Source organism: Brachyhypopomus gauderio, chromosome 3 (genome assembly GCF_052324685.1).
Source record: "Brachyhypopomus gauderio isolate BG-103 chromosome 3, BGAUD_0.2, whole genome shotgun sequence".
NCBI lineage: Eukaryota > Metazoa > Chordata > Actinopteri > Gymnotiformes > Hypopomidae > Brachyhypopomus > Brachyhypopomus gauderio.
The window spans coordinates 2,033,521-2,056,706 of record NC_135213.1 but is presented as its reverse complement, the minus strand read 5'-3'; the positions used below and the strand labels follow the sequence as shown (position 1 = coordinate 2,056,706).

Genomic DNA, 23,186 nt, shown 5'->3' with positions numbered 1-23,186 from the left:
CTTGGCTCAGGACTGTTAGGCTGCCCCGCAATAGGTCCAGCAGGCCTGGGAACTGCTATCGGTGGCTCTGCTGCGGTCGGGCTAGTTGGGGTCTCAGTTGAGTTTCCTGATGCATCTGGAGCCACAGGTGTATTTGTGAGATGGTATCGGTTTAGACGGAGCACCCCACTAGGGGTTTCAATCAGGTAAGATCTTGGTGTGTTAGCTGGTTTCACCACTGTTCCTCTCTCTTTTGTGTCTGACACCCAGACATGATTTCCTGCGCGGAGGCGAGGCAGAGGGTAAGTATTGTGTCGCCTGTTGTAGCTCAGTTGTTTTCTTCTGTTTTCTTTCTCTTCCCGTCTCAGTCGCCCCAGGTCAGTCCACTCTGGTTGAAGTGAGGATGGGATAACAGGGAGCGTTGTCCGTATGCATCTTCCCATGAGTAGTTCAGCTGGGCTGTGCCCATTGGAGAGGGGAGTTGCACGATAGGCCATAAGGGCCAAGTATGGGTCTGGCTCTTTCTGTAGTAGTCTTTTGACTGTTCTGACAGCGCGCTCAGCTTCTCCGTTGCTTTGGGGAAACTTTGGGCTTGATGTTATGTGTTCAAATGTCCATTCTTTTGCAAACTGGCCGAAAAGGTCAGAGGAAAACTGTGGTCCGTTGTCACTCCTTAGAGTAGACGGGAAAGCTATCCATCACCATGCTGATGTACAAGTTCAACTCTGTCTCCAGTTTGGTGTCTTTTGTATCCTTCTGAGGTGCTCTTGACAGGATGTCTGCCGTGGCCATGTTTTTCCCAGGTACATGAGAGATTGTGTATCTGTATCGCATCAGCCTCATGCGTAGTCTTTGTATTCTTGGAGGTAGTTCGTTTAAATCTTTTGACCCTAACAGGGGAACCAGTGGTTTGTGATCGGTTTCAATGTGGAAGTCTATGCCCACCAGGAAGTCGGAGAAGCGTTCGCATGCCCATGTTGTAGCTAGCGCCTCCTTTTCGATCTGGGCATATCTTCTTTCTGTGTCGCTTAGGGCACGTGAAGCGTACGCCACTGGTTTTAGTGTGTCATCCTCCTGCTGCTGTAGTGCATAGGAGGATGAATCTGCAGACACAACAGTATGCGCTTGTGTGTTGTACAGTGCCATAACAGGTGTGGTGCTCAACTCACTTTTGATGCTGTCAAAAGCCTGTTGCTGGGCGTGTCCCCATGTCCATATGTTTCTCTCCCGCAGGAGATCTCGCAGTGGCTGTGTCTTTGCTGCTAGCTGAGGTACGTATTTCCCAAGGTGATTTGTCATACCTAGGAAACGTCTCACCCCGCTGACATCTTTTGGCTCCTCCATGGCAGTCACAGCTTTAACTTTGTTTGGATCTGCTCGAACCCCCTCAACGTCAATTATTTGGCCTAGGAATTTAAATGAGTCCCTGGAAAACTCACATTTTTCCACCTTTAATGTGACCCCATTCTCCTCGAGTCTCTTCAGCACCTTCCACAGGTGTTCATCATGACATTCCTGTGTCTCTCCATACACAAGAACATCATCCATCTGACATACCACCCCCTCCAAGCCTTCAAGTATGCGGTGATAGTGTTCTGGTGCGGATGAAATGCCAAAACACAGACGGTTATAACAGTACCGTCCGAATGGTGTAATGAATGTGGTCAGCAGCCTGGAGTCTTCGGAGAGAGGAATCTGCCAAAATCCGGAATTGGCATCCATCTTTGAAAAAACCCTGGCTCCCTCTAACTGACCTAAGGTGTGTTCTACTGAGGGTAGCATGTGCTTTTCTCTCTGCACGGACTGGTTCAGCTTTGTCAGGTCTGCACATATGCGGACCTCATCGTTCGCCTTCGGAACTGGAACCATACCTGCACACCAGTCAGTAGGTTGTTCGACTTTGGAAATGACGCCTAGGTCTTCCATGCGCTTCAACTCTTTTTTTACTTTAGACATGAGTGGTAGTGGTATGCGTCTTGGTGTTGAGAGGGAGTATGGCCTCGCGTCCGGTTTGAGCTCAATTTTGTATTCCCCCTCCATTCTTCCTAGACCACTGAACAACTGTGGGAACTGTGCAGTAACAGTTTTTGGGCAGAAAGTGGCGTCAATTCTGGCTACAAGTCCCAGTGCTACACTTGCAGTGCGGCCCAATAATCCCGACTTCAATCCAGACACAACATGCACATCTTGCAGGCTACTGTTGTTCTGGCGGCTGCCTGTCAGTGTGGCAGTGAATTTCCCTTTAACTGAGAGACGGTTCATACCTGCCCCATATAATACCTTGTCAGCCCGCTGTAATGATGGGAAGGCTTTGTATGCAGTGTATTCTGCTTTCGGAATGGCTGTGACATCTGCTCCCGTGTCTATTTTCAACTGTGTGGTATGATCATTGATCATTACTTCTGTAATCCATTCATTTTCTGAGTTATCTGAGTTGACTAAGCCCAAATATGCTGTGTCCCCTTCATGAGTTGCATCGTCAGGCACCTTTTCTATTTCATTCACCGCCCTGCTCTTGCACACCCTTGCAAAGTGCCCTCTCTTGTGACAATTGTTACAATTTTCTTCACGGGCTGGGCATTGTTGTTTGCTATGGGCAGGTACTCTGCCGCATCGGTAGCACGCATTATTCTCCATTGCTAGCGGTTGCTTTGGAGGAATGGTTTTATTTTTAAACTGCGTGCGCAGTCTGTCCTGGTTTTTCAGGTATGATTTCTGGTAAAACCGAACACTGTCTTTGTTTGCGTCATTTTCAGCTTTGAAGTTCGATTTCATGAGCTCCTGCTGTTTTTTGACTTGCTCGCTTTGCCGAGCACGCATCATTGCTCTTTGTAGCGTTAGCTCCGCGTCTATCTGAAGCTGCTCTGATAGCTTTTTGTCACGCAGCCCCACAACGAGTCTGTCCCGTATCATCTCATCGTGTAAGGCGCCATAGCCACAGTGTTCCGCCAAACAATAAAGTGCAGTGATAAAACTATCTACTGTCTCTCCGTTTTCGTGGTGTCTTTGGTTGAATTTTGCACGCTCAAATATCACATACCTTCTCACTACGAAGTGTCGTTCAAGACGGTTAATTACCACATCGTAACTGTCCAGCTCTTCCTCTGTTAAAGCCAGGGACGTTATAACGTCCTCTATGTCCTCTCCCATAGTGTAAATCAAGGTATTTACCTGGTTCTCCTCCGGCTGTTCGTCGAGCCGTGATACTATCCTGTACCTTTCGAACCTTTTCCTCCACTTTGGCCATTCCTCTGGCTTCGTGACATCGAATTTTGGTGGCGGGGGGATCTGTAGCCGCTCCATGTTCGCTCCTCAGCTAGGCACGTTGGTTCGTCTCAGGCTAGTTTGCACGTTGTTCCCGCGCTGCTTTCTCCTCACAATCTATGACTTTTTTTTTTTCCCTAGAGTCGACCGGATTGTTACCGTCCACCTCTAACGCACTTCTGACACCATGTTATGTTACCTGATGTAGACCGACGGTGAGTGGAACAGAAACAGACTACACACCAAGTAGTTTGACTCCGAATCTTTACTTCCCGCGCCCGGGCCCCTTACAAGTCAACATCCTCCTCCTTGCCTTCTCTAACCTCTAGAGGGCAGTAACGCCCTCTCGGTTACTTCCTAACACAACCCCATTGAAAAAACACTCCGTCACGAGTGTTACGTTTGCCACCTGCCCGCCACTTACCCTCTGGCCCGTGGAAAAATATAGTTGATTAGCCCTGATCTAGAGTTAGTGGAGCTTCGAGCGTAGTGGTACATTCTCTCTTGTGAGAGAAAAAAAAACCATTCTTTGTACTCATTATGAAATAATTAGTGCTGTCAATTCCAGGTGCCGCGATTAAGTCCTCACCAGGATTTTGCTCAGGCTTCCTGGATTGTGTTGATTCCACTAATTTTACCTGGATTGCTAATTAGAAAATCTAGCAAGCTTGAGCAAAATCCTGGTGAGGACTTTTAATCGCAGCACCTGGAATTGACAGTACTAGAAATAATGCATAGCCAAACCACTTTCACAAAAATATTTATTCAATTATTTTTTTTACAGTAAATAAAATACCAAATTCTAATTGGATCAAATAAATAAAGTATTATATTAATAATTAATTAAACAATGTGCATTGATTTATAGGATGGGAGCCTGACGTATTGTCACCTCCATACAGCTGTGCCCGTCTTGCAGCTGTATTTCGGTGGTGGAGACCTCAGGGCAGATTTCAGACTCTGCCGTGAGACCATCACCTCACTCAGTAATGCACTGAGGCAGGAAACTGATCATGGGTGGAGCAGGGACATCGAGCTGTTGGTGTTCCTTTACTGGCTGGCACATGCAGCATCCTATCGTGTGGTCTCCTGAGCGTTCGCCATCCCAAGATCTTCTGTGTATGACATCGTGCACAGAATGAGCAAGGCAGTCTGTGGAATTTTGAAGAGGGTCATTGTTACCTGCTGGTGATGAACTGGAGGTGCTAGGAGCAGGATTTGCCCAGTTGGCTGGATCGGCATCTTTCAAAGTGGCAGATGGTGCCATCGACGGGTGCCACATCCGAATAAAACCCCCATCTGCCAGTGCACAGTGCTAACTGAACAGGAAGCTTTTATATTCCGTGCAGCTGCAAGCGATCTGTGACCATCAGGGAAAGTTTATTGACATTTTCATTGGTTACCTCGGGTCTGTACACGACGCAAGGGTGCTAAAGAACAGCCCTATATATAATCATGCTCGTGCAGAGCTAAAACACGATGTTGTGGTGCTGAGACAGCTGCAGCCAGAATCTCTCGTGCATCTTCCCGGTGTTTGTTCTGTGCCAACAGGCTCTGGTGGGTCAGTGTCATCAGCCTCTGGAATTTCTGGGTCTATGATGTCTCCGTGAGCAATGCAGAGATTGTGGAGCACAGCGCAGCATGCCACAACCTCGGGTGCAAAGACAGGGCTCACCTCAAGGGCTTTAAAGAAAATGGAGCGCCCGCGGGTCTTCAGCATTCCAAATGTTCTTTCAATTATGTTCCTGGCCCGAGAGAGTCTGCTGTTAAAACGAGCCTATACAGGGTTCTGCACAGGGGAGCAGATGGCACTGGGGACGGGGGGGACATGTCCCCTCCAGATTTATATTGACCCCATCCAAAATCTAGCATCTACAAGCATATATATATATATATATATATATATATATATATATATATATATATATATATATATAGTTCAGCTTGGTCCCCTTCACTTCAGAATTTCCATCTGCGCCCATGGTTCTGCACAGGCTCTCGATAAGGGGTCAGGAGCTGAATTGGTGCGCTGATGCACGGATAACCCCAATCCCCAAGGATGCACCTTCCTCTAGGTGGGTATAGGCCCTCTTTATATTTAGAAATGTTTTTCAAATTGTGTAGGCCTATTTCTCCATTTTTGTTACTGATGCCAAATTAAAATCATTCCAAATTGTACTCAGACTTAAATGATGTAAATGATGTATTACCTTTAGGTTAAGCCAGCGCCACCGGCTTTTCAGCTGTCCAATCGCCCCTCCACGACTGACGGGGTGGAGAATGGAGAGAATTGTGTCTCTGCTCCCGGTCAGTCTGTGGAATACAAAGGGTCATCAGCCATGTCTTGAGCACGTAGCTGCTGTTTCCTAAGTAATTTAACAATTACCCATGTTTAAAATGAATTATTCTAAGCTAGAAATGTCAAATGCTTTTATTTAAATGCTTACATTTTGTTGCTTACCAAGAAGCCACCCGTCACGCTCTCTGCTAGCTTGTAATCTTGTCCCAACCAAGCAGTTTGTAAGGATGTACGAATCATTGGGTTCATCCAGGCCAACGTGCCACTACATTAGTAAGGCACATTTTTGCATCACAGATTATTTGCACGTTTATGGAATTAAAGTGCTTTCTATTCACATAAGCAAATTCCTCCACAGATGGTGCCTTTATAGAAATGTGTGTGCAGTCAATCGCTCCGATTACATTAGGGAAACCGGCTATCGCTGCAAATTGTGCTTTAATGTTTGCCTGGTCAACCGCTTCATATGGGAACTTTTATATACCTAGCTGACATTCAGATGATCCCATCCAAAAGAGCTGGCATGGCCCGGCTCAAAGATGACTGGGATATCCCCTACTGGTCTGCTAGTTCTCTTTGAAACGAGCCAGTCGCCAGGAAGCTGAGCGTCGTCAGCATCTGTAAAGCAATGCGCGACTCCTCGCATTTCTCTCTCCAAAACTGGACCCAACTTAACACAAGAGGACAGTTCTTGGAAATCTGAAACGACTTATAAGCCACTCATCATCATGGGCCAAAAAATCATAATGGTCACGGAAAATGCGCTCTCTGCGAATTCAGCCATTAGCAATATCTTCCAGTAATGCCAACGCTGCCACCTCCCAAGAACTCCAGCGCAACATTTAATGCATGTTTATATAATCTAGGCTAAGTGGAAACACGTTGAATGATTATTTCAGTAAGGCAGTGAAATTGTCTGATTAATTTACTGTTAAATTTTCTCATTCATTTACTTTATTTTACTCAATAAGGGCTTACTACAATGTGTGCGTGAAGGATATCTTAATAGTTGTAATTTCAATGCATCACTTCTAAGTGTCGCTAATTGACGAAAACACATTAGAAACATGTGTACGCCAGAGGTGAAGTTGTCGTGGGTGTACGCACTTTTTCACGTTCAAATCACATTTCGTACATCTGACCGTTTGCGTGAAACGCAATGTTTTTGTGCGTACGCACCGTTCGTACATGAGGCCCCTGGTCTTGTGACCGGAGGGTCGTGGGTTCGATTCCCATACCTGAGGCCATGACTGAGGTGCCCCTGAGCACCCCATAACCCTCAATTGCTCACTTATATAAAAAATGAGATAAAAAATGTAAGTCGCTCTGGATAAGGGTGTCTGCCAAAATGCCATAAATGTAAAATGTAAATGTAAACTTGAATCCAATACCTTTCTTTTGGTATTCCAGAGTAGCAGCATTGTACTCTAACATAAGTAATGCAGAGCTGGATAATTTGCAGGGTTCCCACGGGTCCTTGAAATCCTTGAAAGTTTGTGAATCTGAAAAAATAAGTTCAAGGCCCTGGAATGTTTTTGAAAACAGGCATAAAAGACAGCCGTCCTTGAAGGTCCTTGAATACTTTGGGGGGTTTCAATTTCACATGGATGAAGACCGCAGTCAAGGAATAATAGGGCACCGTTGGTAGGAAGTCAATATTTACAAAAGATTGCTATGAAAAAGATTGTCATAATGTTTTAAATTTATCATCCTTTGTTGAAAAATATGATCTGATATGATAGTTGTTATAAAGATTTTAAGAAAGTCTGCAAAGTGATTCCTTTAGCATTAATTCAATTAATCAAAAATGTCATTTTATATTCAGAGTTGACTGTTCCGATGCCCATGTTAAAAGTGAATGACTAACTTAGTTGACTTCAAGTGTAATAACCAGATTATCACTGATGGTATGAGACAAAAGATGTAATAGAGATTCTTTCAAGAAATATCCTAATACATATTATAAAACCACAATGGCTTGTCAAATGGCCCATATCTTCTAAAGTAAAAGAGATTCATTTCAAAATAATAAATAAGGTAATAAATAAGATATATCCTGTAGCCATGTTTCTTGAAAGAAAATTTCAACTTTATGTGGATTCATGTACCTTTTGTAAGTCAGAAGATGAATTCCAGAAGCATTTGTTTTTTCATGTCAACATTCACAAAGTTTTAGCATGGACACTAGAAACTCAATTAATCTCAAACTTAACATTCTTTCTTTTGATACCATTTTACTTTATGCGGAAAACTTAAGTTCGGATTTCTCTGATGCCATAAATGTAGTCGTACTTTTAGCAAAATACCACATTCACTACAGTAAGTGGAGTGGTTAAAAGCCTTCTTTTCTCTTTATGAATGAAAAAAAATCATATTACTCTTCATTAAGTAGATAAAAAAACTTGAAAAATACTAGAATCATCTCACAACAGATTTCTCTAGAAATCTATAGTTCTAATCTCATTATATGGCTTTGCTCCTGTGTTTTATGTATGTGCTGTATGTGTATATGCATATGTGTATTATTGTTATTATTATTTGTCTACTGTCAACATGTTATTATTTTGCCAGCACAAGTTCATTTAAAATTATATTGATTCTACAGGGCCTATGCTGACTTTTACTTTGCAAAAGTTTGGTCATTCTCCTGTAGAGAAATTTTTGTTTGTTCAGTACCGAAAGCTGGTGTTTCCTGTATGTAGTTAACGTATGTGTAGCCGCTTTACGTGAATGTCTCACAAGAAATAAGCAGTTGACCTTCTCACAGGTCAACTGCTAAATTGCCAGTCATGTTGAGTGTGAATTAAGTTTTCATTTAATCAGCGCTTAATGTCATGCACAGAACATTTCAGGATGCATGTCTTGAAATGGCATTCGGTCTTTTGAATTTGCATTGAATTAACATGGTTTTTTGACAACATATTCAGGGGTAACAGTAGGTAAATGCTGCCAGGTGCAGTCCTTGAATTTGAGGAAGTTGGTCCTGGACATTCATTGAAAGGTCCTTGAATTTGATGTTAACCAAGGTGTGGGAACCCTGAATTTGGTTGTACAACTTCACCAGGCTCACCCACAGTCAGGATATCACATGATGAGAGCCTTACTCCAAGCAAGAGGACATGGTACAAAGTATGTTTGTTTGAAAAATGTTTGCTGCCACATTTCATATCGCCTTTGTTACAGCAACATTAAATGTCATGGATTACACTAATCATTTACATGGTTTTCTAAAGTTACTAGAGTGCGAGAGTCATTGAGAAGAGTGGATCCAGAGGGCACTGAACTTCGAGCCTTGGCCAACCGAACTCTTCATCGTAGAACATACTCAGTTCCTGCCCCAAATTGCATGTGGCACATTGATGGAAACCATAAACTAATCCGGTATTATTTGCTTTCTTGCATACAAACACCTACTTTGTTGCTTCACTCATTAGCAATTTTATCATAGCTACCATATAAGTGTATATAATAGCGCATCTGTTGCTGCCATGTCCAGACATTATTTGGGTGGTGGATGATTCCCAGCACAACAGTGACACTGACATGGTAGTGTGTGTACGTGTGACACTCAGTCTCAGATGCTCTGATAAAAGTAAAAAATACTTTTATTAAAGTGGGGCAATCCAAAACACAAAGGCAGCGAACTGATAGTAACCAGAATCCAATAGTACAGTGTCAAAATAGTCCAGGGTCAAAGAACAGGAGAGAATAGAAAACCAGGCATACAAATCAGAGGGACTAGGCAGAAACAAAATCCAAGATAATCCAGGTAAGTAAATAGGTGGGCTACACAGAAGAAAACACATGGTATGCAGACAATCAAAGAAAGCTGTCAGTAGTCTCAGTGGTAGGAGACATAATAGTGTGGTGCTGGTACATGTCACAGCAGTGTTACTGGGTTTTTACAGGGTGTTTTTTACTTCATCTGATATCTAATTAAAAGAAGTATTAAAATCTTTGTCATTGCACTCAATATGCTGTTTCAACTTGGGTCATGTATTTTCCTCTTCTCAATATTTTTAAATCAGCTGGCGATTCTTGATTCATGGAGGGATTGATGGCTTTGGCCGTGTTATCGTGTATCTTGCTGTTGCGACCAACAACTATGTTACTACTGTACTGGATGCCTTCCTTGACGCTGTTAACCAGTATGGCGTGCCGTCTCGTGTTCGTTCGGATAAAGGAGGAGAAAACATTGAAGTGGCACACTTTATGGTACAAAACCATGGAGAAAACCCAAATTCTCACATTACTGGGAGAAGTGTTCACAATCAACGGTAACAAGATGTCTTTTTCCTTGTTTTATTTTGAAGGGGACAGTTGTTTTATCCATTTTTGTGTTCTGCATTATCCTTCACTATTGTGTTGATTACCTTTATATTGCAAGATTATTTCCATGTTCCAATTTGCCCATAATGTACAATCTTATTTTAGTGCAAAATAATAGCTTGAAAATGTTGTAAAATGGAAACCATATCAAAGAACTGCTGTTATTTTTATTTTAGCTGTTACGACCCAGGTGACCTCGGCTCGCTAAACGGGCCGCAACATAAATAGATAAAATAAATAAAGAAGAGAAAAGAATAGAAAATCGGGCGACACCGAACTGCATTCATCGGCTACTTGCCATTCATTTATTTTTTGTTATGTATAGAAATATCCATATAGTAATACAATTATATATTATAATGCACAATAAATACAACACAAGGACTTCAGGCTGGGCCAAGGCCAACATAACAAACAAAAGACTATAACCCCCAATTCAACATAACTAACCTCATCAAAGGAAAAACAAACCAAAATACAATAACATAAGCTACCTCCCTATAAATCAAACCAGGAGAAAACGACCCCCAAAAGAATCAGCAGCCCAGCCCTACTAACACAAAACAAAACAAAACTTCCCCCTTCAAATATAATCCTCACAGATCTTCTATATTGTACACCATATACAAACACAACAAATAGACCGAAGCTAGAAGCATTACGTCTCGAATCGCGTAGCGATGTTGTAGCAGTACATCTCAAACCGCGTAGCGATATATCTCCTAATATCTTCTTATAGACCCGAATGATGTAAACCATCGGCCCGAACGATCTCAGAACGGTCACCATAAATGCAGTTCATCACATTTATCACAGTTTACTATCACAGTTCAGTATCCCCCAAGGACCAGGTGGAGTCCACTGTTCAAGACACCACAAGGTACAGCGCTTTTAAAGACCCGCCATCCAATCTCGTCTTGCATCTCGTGACACTGGCACCTGATGTCAATCACATCGTTGCGCCCCCTTCTGGAGAACCTGCAAACACACCAAATACAACACCAAAAGCAAACCACAGAACCCCTAACTGTAACGTACCATTGAGCGTCTTTGGTCAGATGTGTACACACGGGTTCTTGTTTTGTTCTACACGCTCTTCCACAACTTGGAGGCAGAAGGGATGCTGAGTCCTGATGAGGAGCTACGTCTCTATGCTCTGCACTGGATTTTCTTTCCCAGTTACAGCATCATCTCAATGTCTTTAAAAAAGCTTGGAACTTGCACAAAATAAGAACAGAGAACAATAGGTCGCCGTACCAACTTTGGCTACAATACAGAGATACTGCAGAGGATCCTGAGATAGTAAGTATACATGTTTAAAAAATTAAATAATGAGTGATGTGGGATGTTGTGCAATGAAGCAGGATAGTAAAACCATTTAAAGGAAAGATGTGTATAATACTGAGGAAGAGCATGTAATCTGTTATTTTAGGTTAATGCTGAATATGGTATTAACTGTGATGGCTCACATGAGGTGGAAGATATACAGTTGTGATCAAATTTATTCAACCCCCAATGCTGCGAAGGGTTTTATGGAATTCAGTGCACATTTGTAATTGTGTTCATAATGAAATCTTACAAGGACTTGTTAAAGAACTAAATGCAACTAAGATAGCATCAATTTTTTTTGTCATAAAGTATTAAATGGCCTTTTTGTGATTTCTTCATTGACACAATTATTCAACCCCTTTACGACTACCACTCCTAAGAACAGAGGTTCATTCCAGTGTTTTCCATCAGGTATTGAAAACATCTGTGGATGTCAACGAGCAGCAATCAAGCATGATAAGCACCAATTAGGCAAATTTAAAAGGACTGTGATACTCAGCTCCTTCTAGACATCTACTGATGTGTTTCCAAGCATGGTGAAGGCAAGAGAATGGTCCCAGAAGACAAGAGAAGAGGTTATTGCTCTTCACAAGAATGGCAATGGATATAAAAAGATTGCGAAGTTGTTAAATATTCCAAGAGACACTATCAGAAGTATCATTCGCAAGTTCAAGTTAAAGGGCACAGTGGAAACGTTACCTGGTCGTGGCAGAAAGAAGATCCTGACCGCGACTGCTGTGCGCTACCTGAAGCGTAATGTGGAGAAAAATCCCCACGTGACTGCTAAGGAACTGAAAAAAGACCTGTCAGATGTGGGCACTGAAGTTTCAGCTCAGACAATAAGGCGCGCACTGCATAACGAAGACCTCCATGCCAGAACGCCCAGACGCACCCCCTTGCTGACTCCAAAGAACAAGAAAAGTCGACTGCAGTATGCCAAAAGTCATGTGGACAAGCCACAAAGGTTTTGGGACAGTGTACTGTGGTCAGATGAAACTAAATTAGAACTGTTTGGGACAATGGACCAGCGCTATGTTTGGAGAAGGAAGAACCAGGCTTATGAACAAAAGAACACCTTGCCTACTGTGAAGCATGGCGGGGGGTCAATTATGCTTTGGGGCTGTTTTGCTTCTAATGGTACAGGAAAGCTTCAACGTGTGCAGGGTACCATGAATTCCCTTCAGTACCAGGAGATCTTGGAGGAAAATGTGATGGAGTCAGTCACAAACCTGCGGCTTGGGAGACGTTGGACCTTCCAACAGGACAATGATCCGAAGCACACATCCAAGTCCACTAGAGCATGGTTGAACATGAAAGGCTGGAACATTCTAGAGTGGCCATCGCAATCACCAGACTTAAATCCAATTGAGAACCTCTGGTGGGACCTAAAGAAGGCAGTTGCAGTGCGCAAGCCTAAGAATGTGACTGAACTGGAGGCTTTTGCCCATGAAGAATGGGCTAAGATACCCATAGGTCGCTGCAAGACACTTGTGTCAAGCTATGCTTCACGCTTGAAAGCTGTCATAACTGGAAAAGGATGTTGTACTAAGTACTAAAAAATAATGTCACTAGGGGGTTGAATAAAACTGATAATGATGTGAGCACAGTAAAGACATTTGTGGTTATTCCATCATAAATATTATGTTATGTTTGTCTAATTTATAAGTGCCTCTTTGATATAATTGTAAATAAGATGACTGAAATGATCAAAATCAATGTCAAACTGGCCAAAACACTTTATTTCAGTGGGGGTTGAATAAATTTGATCACAACTGTAGACTCCCTAGCAGTACCAGATCTCCAGTTACCTTGTGATCTCACTGCAGAGGAGATTGCAAGCCTGCCCAACCAACATGTATCCCTTACTGAAGCAGTAGATGTTTATTTGTTAACAATAGAGCATCTGGTCGATATATTTAGTGTAGGTTAAAAGGTTTGATCTTGGCCAGGACATCTAGAATAATTAAGCAAGAATAAATGCAGAAGTGTTCATTTTAATATTTTTATTTGGTTCAAAAAAAAAACCAATTTATATGAAGTACAGCTTTGCATGTGTCGTGGTAAGATTTCAGGATTTAACATTTGATTTGAAATAAAGGTCACGAGTACAGAATGAACCATGTATTTTGTTAATTCTTGTCTAACAAGTGCGCACTTCATAGAACTAATTTCTTGAATATGTTTTAGTAGAATAAGCAATTTTCAAAAGCTTAATGGCTTGGGGGAAGAAAAAAACAAACTCACTTTACCTGAATATCTAGGGCAGGGGTACTCAAATAGAAATTATGACGGGCCACATTTTATTTTTTCAATCACTGAAGGGGCCGGTTACGGGGGGGGGGGGGGGGGGGGATTGTGTGTGGTGGCGAACGTAAACTGTCGACGGGGGGTGGCGAACGCATTTGGGCGTCTGCTACCTGTTTGTTGTTGCCATAAAGGCAATCCCCGGCATCGTCTTGAGATCGCGGAGCGCGATTTCAAAATAAGAGCGGATAGCGCGATTGAAAAAAAAGATTACTAAAAAAAACACTTTTCAAAACAGCTCGCGGGCCAGAAATAGATAGCTGCTATTTGAGTATGGGGGATCTAGGGTCTCCCTATGCTCAGATTAGACCAAAGCCAAACTTTGTGGATTTCACAGCAGCTTTCATGTTTTGTGTGAAAACAAGGAAAGTCTCACATTTCAGACGAAGTTTTAGGGTCATAAGGCAGGTTGAAGCCACTCACAGTGACAGGTCAGGCATTACTTCAACATAGAGATGATCTGGAACGACTGACCAACCAGTCCAAAACTGCACAAGCTCATGTAGTTCTGATGGAGAACCTGCAAGAGGTTTGTTAAATTCAAACAAAAGCAAGAGTGCTTAGCATCACTTCTATTAAGGAGAGGCCTGTTGACAGACGAACCTTTCTGAATATATTCTCTCAAAAAGCCTGTGACTTGGCAAGATTGTTCCAAGTTGAGCTGGTCCTCCTCTTCATCACTGTAAGGTTCTGGCCAGATAACCCTTTTAAGTATCATATAAGGGGCAGAAGTTATTGAATTAAGTCTAAACCTATCATGATTCCAAAAATGAAGTTTGCCTGCATTTCATCAAATATCACGTTATGTGACTAATGTAAATCAGAGTGTTGAATTCTATTTCATTCATATGCATAAAGCAAAAATATTTAAAAATAGGAGGATGTTGGGAACATTACCTCTGGGTCCAGCAATAGAGCAAAGGATCTGGGGAATAGCACCACTTAAATCTGGCCATTCTTTGATCATTCGCAGCACCTCTGTGTCCTTCAGCCCCCTTCGCATTTGTGCAAGCTGCTTTTCACGTCTGCCAATAACCTGAAAATATTTGTTAAAAATTTATTGAAGATGTGCAGAGAAAACATGCAAAGACAACCATTGGTATGAGAATTACTTTGATACAGATGGAGTGTGTACCCACTGTCTGAGACAGCACATACACCACCATAAATAAAATGAAACGCCACAAAACAGCACCCTCCAACATACCCAATGGTGGAGGACGGCTTCTGCTAACCACCTTCTGTTAGAGTTGGTGACTGGAGGCAAATCCCAGCTTAAGGCCAGGCTGTTTATATCCTCTTTTTCCTGTGGGCTCAGCTCATTCTGGCTTTCCAGCTGCCACTTAGAAAGGGAAGGAGAAATGGGCTCAGCCCTGAGAAGAGTGGACCTCCATGAATATGTGTGGCCAATCATTCTTCCCACTACTCTAAACAGGTCACCATCTACAAGTTCTCTTGATGTTGAACGAACCTTGTGATCATCTTCTCCATTGAATAGAAGTGTTTTTCCACAGTTATCTGGGGGTTAGATGTTAGGTGACATTTTAAAACCAAGATAAAAAGCCACACTAATTCTTTGAATAGCAATGTTGATTCAGTGAATATAATTAATTGCCAAAAATTTGCAATAGCACAAATCACCCACAGTCTGAAACAATCAGTGGTTTACCAAAACAACCAATTGAATAGCGCTGTACATCAGTCAAACATTGGCGTAATTCTGAACTTGAAATAATGTCTGCAAAATCCATTTCAGGCAACATTTACCTTACTTTGAAAAACTGCACAAATTCTATCTTATGGGAATTACATCCACTCACGAAGGTCAATGTCAAATACAAAGTGCAACTTGTCCATTAGTGGGGAGAAAAAGTGTCGTGTTACTCCGTCCCCCATTGCAGCATCTCCTGTTTATGGTTATAATGACCAGAAAGCTATAATAATCATTACAGTATTAGTCTATAGCAACAAAGTCAGTCAAATGTAATTACATAGAACATGTTACCTTTAAATCTTACACTGAATGGACTTGTCCAATCAAGATTTTGTCGTTTATAGAAGGTAAGCATTTCTCGTTCACAATCCTGTTCACTGGCATGTATATCAAGTGTCACAACTACATCTGGCTTTTCCTCAGCATTCCCTAAAATGTGCCTTCAATACATCTTGGCAGCTGTGTTAAGATCAGGCTCCATCTTCCACTCTGTGGTGTTTGTGTGAAATATTAATAATACAATAAGTTAAATATCCACATCAAAAAGACAAAGGGCTTTTATATGATGCAAATAATGCTCAGAACAGTTCTGATTCATGAAAGAAAAAGTTTATTATTGGTTGGCCTCTTAAAATGCAAAAGAACACATGTACAGCTCTGCGATATGATTAGGACTGAACCTTCAATGGCAGACTCTGCTGTTGAACAATGACTGGTTGAGGGACCATCAGCCACTGATGCTGAAACCCTGTCCTGCCTTTCAGTGTTGCTCTCTACCACTGTTACTGATGTTCCCTCCTGCCCTGCATCACCATCATCCAACCTCTCTCTCGTACAACCTAGTGTAATCAGCAATATGTTAAGGCTTGTGACATTTTGCAGTAGACATTATGTTCATTTGTGCTGCATTTTAATGCCCAAGTTATTACACCAGAGATGTGTATTCCTTTAACACCAATGCAGCTCTGGGAGAAGGAAAAAAAACTAAAACACACACCACTTAAAAATGACCAGCTTCTTTGCTTCTAATATTTAATATCCAATCACTGACCGCTTGTGTGAAGTGAACCATTCTGCCTTTGATCCGCCCATGCAGTGAAACACGTGAACAGAGCACAGGGGAGCAGTTGCGGGTTAGGTGTCATGATCAAGGGCTCTTCAGTCACATCCTGGCAGTTCGATTTGATCCAGTGACCCTCCCGCTACCCTTCAGGCTTTGCTTGCCCAATTTATAAGCAGTATAAATACAATAGCAAAAAATTGCTAATTTATTATTCATTTTGGAATTGGAGAAATGTTTCCAATGAAAACAAATGCAAACCAAAAACACTAAACCCTAGGTCAGTCATTTTTAAGTGGTCTTGATTTTTTTCTAGAAATAATTTTTGTAGCTAAATGAAGATACCTAAAAGGAAACAAAATACCTAATGTATAATTTTAGAATGAAAGTATTATTCTTGAGATATGTAAACTGTCCCACTTACTTCTCACAGACATGAACATGGCCTGGCATTTCTGACAGGCTGTATTGCTCAGTGCAATACAAGCATTCAGTCAATGGGCCAGATGATATGGACTAATTGTGATGATGTAGACCTACACATCACCAATAGACATAATATGATTATGATTTATGATTATGCTTACCTGTGACCAGTCTGCATCCATTATACTAAAATAGTAAGAGTTCAAAATTCAGGCTTTTACTAACCTGGGCAGGTGTAACCTCTGCAGAAGAGGAGGGACTAACAAACTGTACAACAGTGATTATATATGCATATGCACATGTAAAATGGAAATTATGTAGAAAAGAGTAATGTCATGACATGAGAAGATGTGACCAAAGATGTTTATTCAATTGTGTATTAACAGCAATTAGAATGTTTTATATTCTTTGTCCCTGTGTTACCCGTAACATGAATGGAATATTGTTGGGGAGGGGCTAACAGAATATAATGGGATTTAACTAGCCCGAGAAAAAACGAGCCCGGGAGAGTAGGCTTGTAATGTATGTAAAGGTGGGTCCTATGTGACTTTGCCGTCACAGATCTCTAAATCAGATCTGCAGTCACAGATCTCTTTTATTTATTTTCAGTTATACCCGCTATCATGCGCAACACTCCAATCCTGATTGACTGCCGGAGGTGGAAAGCTGTGGAACCCGATTGGCTGAATAAAGTGGAGGGCTGTGGAAATCTGATTGGAAGGCTGATGGGATCTAATTTGACTATAGTCAGACCCTCCAGAATTTTGCGATGTTGCGATTTGCAACTTCAACGCAAATTCAAGCAAACCCCGTGAATTCAGGGCAGTGTTGCAACTTCAGCCAATCACCGCAACTTCCCGCAAATTTGACCAATCACTGATGTCGTCTTGATGTGACGTCGACAAACTCCCACCTTACTTCCGTGTATACGTTCAAGAGGAGCAGACTGAAAGCAGTATGAGCGAGGCACACGTTTCACACTTGCCGACGAAAATAACGGCAAAAGATCGGGAAAAGCATTATCCCGGTACACTACATGAAAGTGGGGAAAACTGTTTTTTTTTTTGCTTTCAGTGTTTTATTGTTTCACAACGATGGGTTCATACATGTATTTCCAACAAGTTTAACATTTCTAGTACCAGCCCATCCACTCCAAGTGATTTTTCATAGTCTTTTAAGAGACGGAAAGTCCATTTCTGCCACCGAGCTGTTGCACTTTGAGGGATCATTTCAAGAAAGTGAGAGGGATCATTGTGCATTCTCTGTCAAGAGACCTGTGTTTCAGGGGGCGGGGCATACAAAAACTTGAGAGGGATCATTCCTGCCCAAACTATTTCATAGCACATAAAATTATTGCTTGAAGTGTTAAAACCAGGGGTAAAACACAGGATAAGAAGCATAATATCCATAGGGAGATCCAAATAAATAAATAAATAAATGGACAATAAATACATGGGTAAATAAATAGGTAAATAGATAATTAAAATAGAGGAAACCATGCAACATTTACTCCCTATTGCAATGTAATCACAAAAAAAAAGCAAAAACACACCGCAAGTTGCATCGCAATTTTTTTGAAAAACACCCACAACAAACATTTTAGCCTGCAACAATCATAAAAAAGGCCCACGAAATCCTGGTGGGATTGTATAGTGGAAGACCATGGAAATGAAAATGCATTCTGCTCGGCTTGCATTTTCAAAATGCATTTTGACACAGTTTGAGCGCTGTTGGTATCGTAATGTTATTGCAAACAAGGGTGGCGCTATTTCACGAAATATATCACGAAATGCAAAGCATATTAAGCGAATAGCATTTTAATTATAATTTTGATACAACCTTTGCATGATCATATGAACTTGATAATTCAAATCGGAAAATACATTTTCATTTCAATAAAGCATCAAAGTGTATGTGTAAATGAAATTTGAATAGATGTCAATCACATTGCAAATGTAAATGCATTTGAAGTTATTGCATTTGAATTTGAATGGAAGTGGAAGGACCAGGAAGTAGTCCGACAAATTACCAGAACATGACCAGGAAGTAGTCCGACAAATACTCTGTGAACAGTCTGACGTGTTTGCTCGCAACGAAGGAGATATTGGATGTACCCCAGGTTTGCAGTTAAAGATAAACACTATTGACAACATACCTCTGCAAAAGAGTTACAACTTCATCCCCAGGCCATTGTACCAAGAGGTTAAGGAATACATCCAAAATCTCTTAAACAAAGGTTGGATCAGGAAGTCAACATCAGACTATTTGTCTCCAGTGGTGTGCGTGCGCAAAAAGGACAATGGGTTACATCTATGTGTTGACTTCCGCAGGGCTCTCAAGTTTAGGATTCATGTGAGAGTGTGAGAGTTGTTGAGCGGGGGGGGGGGGGGGATTTGGTGGCAAACGTAAGTCGTTGAGTGGGGGGTGACGACGAACGTAAGTTGTATATCGCGATCGGTCGCCAGTGGAGGGCGAAATAGATATGGACAGGGCTCTCAAGTTTCAAACCCTAGCCCATCGGCCCATTGAACCTCCAAGTGTGTTCAACTTGAAAGAGAACAAGTTTGATTTGATCAAATTTCACGGTTTATTGTTATATAATTACAAACAAGTACAGACAAGAAGAAAAATAAATAAAGAAAAATAAATAAAACAAAAACACAAATTTATCCCCACGGAACAATAGTGGATATTTTCTATGTTTGTTCATAAGTGATGTTGAATGTTGCAAGTATTTGTGGCAGATTTAGATGCCTTGATCACTGACACTGGGGGTTCCCATTTAAAGCAATGAGGCTCAATGCCAGCCATTTTGACGGTCATAATGGCCGAAAGGGTTTCATCCAGAGCCAAGGCATTTCTGGTTTTGGTCTTGTTCAAGCCCACCATGGAAAAAACCCTCTCTGCATCGGCATTTGAGTGTGGGAGAGTTAAAACCAATTTGGCGATTGCAGACAGTCTGGGAAATCTGTTCATTCCAGTCACCTTTGGAAAAAAACAAGGAACCCTAATTGCACTTCTAAATATTTTTACACTCCAGTTGCTCATGTCAGTTTGTGTATGCTAGGTATTTCTTACCCTATTCTTGAGGGAAGACAGGCCTTCCCAGAAAGCTTCAATTTCAAATTCCTGGGACTCTGGAACCTCCATCAGTTGGTAGTCCTGGAACTCCTCAGCAAGTTTGTCTTGTTCCTCAGGTGCTTCGAATGGAAGAAGTTTGGGAAACCTAAAGAATACAGTGCGTACTAAACCAGGAGAAACAAAGGGCTTTGATATTTCATCAGATGTGGATAAACTTTGCAATAGATTTGAAGAGTTCAACCTTTACCTTTCCACAAAGTATGCCGCATCATTCACTTCGCAGTCCGCTCTTTGCTGAACATCGACAAACCTGGCATGTTTCAGCAGACTTTCCTTAAGGGGCAGCTTTGCCATGGCATATTCTACGGCACCTGTCAAAAATGCCAGGACAGCCTGGTGGAAGCTCTCCCCCTGCTGTGGAGTGACATCCCCTGCCTCCAGGAGCCTGTTAAGGGTTGTCCTTGTTGTAAATCCGACATTCAGCTTTTGTCCTATTAGAGACATGAATAGAATAGAATAGAATAGAAGGCCTTTGTTGACATTTTACAGAGTATAATGAGAATTAAAGCTGCTTCATAAAGTGTACACATAAATAAACTGTACAATAAAACTAACTCCTATACATTAACTGCTAAACAACAATATAGCATGTGCAAAACCCACTGGAGGCACACAGAGGGACAGGCAGACACACACTATAACAATAAAGATTAAAGATAGACAATATCAGTAATATAAACTATTTATGCTTGTACATTGGTGACAGCCTCACTATCAAAACTAAATAAGTCAGTTGTGGTCAGAGTCTATGTGCAGTATTTGTGTATGAGAAACTTGGGGAGCATTACCAGACAGTTGCGTGGATGGATCTGTGTAATTAATGTCCTCCACCGCTCTCCCCTGCAATGCACTGATGTGCAGGAATCTTCCGCACAACTTGCGGATGAACTTGGTCATCTACAAAGTTGTAATTCGGTACATAACATTTGGCAAATAGTGAGAAAAATTGCATAACAAGGCTAGTGGAGATGAATACTGTAGGGTTAGCTTTGTGTTAGTTATTATGAAGGGAACAAAATTAATGAAGATGTTAGTGACATTAGATGAAAAACTGATGGCATAAAAAGAGCTGAACCCCGACTGTACCTCTTCATAGAGAAGGAAAACTGATGGTTTCTCCCTCTGAAGTAGCAAATTAAGGGAGGTGAAGGTTGGCAATGTTGCCTGATAGAAGAGGAGGTACACTTCAGTCATTGGGTTAGAGAAGGCACCCGCAAGCCATTTCAACCGTGGCTGTTTTTCATCTGAAAAGACAAAAAACACAATTGTTACATATTATTCATTCAGTTGACAATCTCTTAAAGAACCTTGCATTCATGTCAGTAACACATGCAACTTACTTGCTGACTGGAAATAGCTGCAGAGTGGCTTGTATTGCCTCAGAACGCGATTCAAGCACCGCTCCAGGCTCAGCCAACGGATGGAGATGTGTGACAGTATCTCCATGTATTCGGACTCATGTAAGTCACAGAATTCTGTAATGTGATTGTTGTTATATTTCAGTGCGATGAAAGTTATTGCATTCCACTCACACACTAAATCACCAACCTGTGAGGTAGCCTTTGCGATTTGTGCTGCCTCTAAACCAGTGCCCCACATCAACAGCCAAGTCTTCAGGGTCAAATCCAGGCACCTAGAATTTAGATTAATGTCCATTAATGTCTAGTCCATGTTATTTTGCACACACTGTCACCCCACACACAATCCATCTCTGGCACAATTTGGCACTTCCAACATTATTACACTTAAACACGCATGCATGTATGCCCGCACACACACACACACACTATGGGCAGACAAGTTTTTGTCACTGCATGTCATACTTTTTTAATAATTCTACGCTTGTGACAAATAAAACTCCTTGTATCTAAATTTTACTAAAAGAATCCAAACTTACTTCCATGAAACCCTGTCCAGCATGTTTGGCAATGTTGTGCAGGATATGACATGGGCACCCATGGATGTATACACTGGGATTCTCTGCCAGTATCCTGGAGGCAATCGAGTTTCTTGCCCCAGTATTGACTGGGGCATTATCAATGGACAAGGCAACACAGTTGCTCCAAGGAATGTTGTAGTTTTCTAGGACAGCATTTATTTTTTGGAAAATGGCCTCGGCAGTACCACAGCGCTGCCCACTTGTTATGCACATGTCCAAAAACCTGTGGACAACAGCCTGGCCATCAAACACCCTGACAGTGAGGGGGTTCATCTTCTCACGTCCTAAATGTTTAAACAATACATTAGACAAATAACATACATGCACCACTGACATGTAAACAATGTACACCGAAAAAAGAGGATATTTAAATTGTCTGTCACCTGTATCATTGGAGCCGTCTGTTATGAGCGTGAAGGGATTGCTCTTCATCTTGATGACCAGCTCCTCTTTGAAGTGGGGTGCCACAGCTTCATTTATTATGCATGTGGTTTTGGTGCTGGCACACTTATATTGTTGTGCAGAGGGGGAGTCAATAAAACAATTCCTCAACAAAGGACTCAAATGATCCGCAACGGCAAATGGCACATTATGCTGTACCATGGCCACAGCCACTTTCACCTCAGCTCTCCTTGTCTTAAACAGAAAAGAATGGTAACCAGGTAATTGTTCACAATGAATTTAAATATATGATTTTTTTATACAACAATTAGTATCGACCTCACAATCTGATTGTTTGAGAAGTGTTCTAACCGTGCTGATATTTGTGATAACATCACAGCATTCTCACACTAAAACTATATCACTCCGTGGACGACATATACACACAAGACATTTTTGTATCTGTGCTTAAACAACCTGCAAAAATATTTTTAGGTATTTTTATATTTGGCACATGCCTTGAATTTTATTATCTTTTCACTTAATCTTTAATTATTCCCAATTTTAATTTGAAGCTAACTTTCGTAACAAGTTCACTAGTTGTGGAACTACTTTTTGGCAGAAGGCACAGTCCGTATTAAAACATATTCATTATGAATGTCTTGAGGTTCTTGGATTTATTTTCTTCATTTATTTTGCAAAAAACTGTTGTATAAAAGCAATAGAACACTCAGTCGTGTGTTATCACTAATAACATCATGGTGTGATGATCTATCTATGACCAAATCACAGCCGTGATGTTATTCGCGATAACACACTCCCTCTCGTGTTCTATTGCTTAAATAATCAGACATGATTGAAAAACTTTTTGACCAGAACAATACCTTGGACTCTTGTGTAGTCATGCCACCAACACCAACTGGAGACTGCAGTGCCTGCTCTTTAGACAGGTGTGATTTACATTTAATGTGTCGCTGCACATCTACTATGCCTTGATGGCAACCGGAATTTTCCTGTCTGC

The 23,186-nt window shown here is 41.5% G+C and overlaps 1 protein-coding gene and 1 long non-coding RNA gene across 5 annotated transcripts; both read right to left on the bottom strand.

Annotated features, from left to right (window-relative positions):
* Positions 1-14,153: 14,153 nt before the first annotated feature.
* On the bottom strand, positions 14,154-14,841 carry LOC143509973 (uncharacterized). The gene is made up of 3 exons (XR_013129853.1): positions 14,712-14,841; positions 14,402-14,540; positions 14,154-14,208 (listed from the first exon to the last, which is right to left on the bottom strand). It is a non-coding gene; the product is annotated as an uncharacterized LOC143509973 (long non-coding RNA).
* Positions 14,842-17,774: 2,933 nt separating this feature from the next.
* LOC143509955 (zinc finger MYM-type protein 6-like) lies at positions 17,775-23,146 on the bottom strand. Of its 4 annotated transcripts, XM_076998878.1 has the most exons (10): positions 23,050-23,146; positions 22,168-22,420; positions 21,743-22,068; positions 21,394-21,478; positions 21,186-21,320; positions 20,932-21,089; positions 20,634-20,742; positions 20,033-20,276; positions 19,783-19,930; positions 17,776-19,689 (listed from the first exon to the last, which is right to left on the bottom strand). In XM_076998878.1, exons 1-10 carry the CDS (start codon positions 23,068-23,070, stop codon positions 19,411-19,413), a joined length of 1,758 nt encoding a protein of 585 aa, XP_076854993.1. In that variant the 5' UTR covers positions 23,071-23,146; the 3' UTR covers positions 17,776-19,410. The 4 variants fall into 4 exon arrangements, with proteins under 4 accessions (XP_076854992.1, XP_076854993.1, XP_076854995.1 ...); XM_076998877.1 differs by having other exon boundaries at positions 17,775-19,689; positions 21,743-22,420; XM_076998880.1 differs by having other exon boundaries at positions 21,743-22,007; positions 22,168-23,072.
* Positions 23,147-23,186: the final 40 nt, after the last annotated feature.

Bases quoted from the DNA above. Each gene is read 5' to 3' on its own strand.
- LOC143509955 (XM_076998877.1), bottom strand. From the start codon at position 23,070: ATGACTACACAAGAGTCCAAG. The intron at 22,421-23,049 runs GTATTGTTCTGG...TTTCTGTTTAAG, and splicing joins TGACTACACAAGAGTCCAAG to ACAAGGAGAGCTGAGGTGAA. The intron at 20,277-20,633 runs GTAATGCTCCCC...TGTCTCTAATAG, and splicing joins TCCATCCACGCAACTGTCTG to GACAAAAGCTGAATGTCGGA.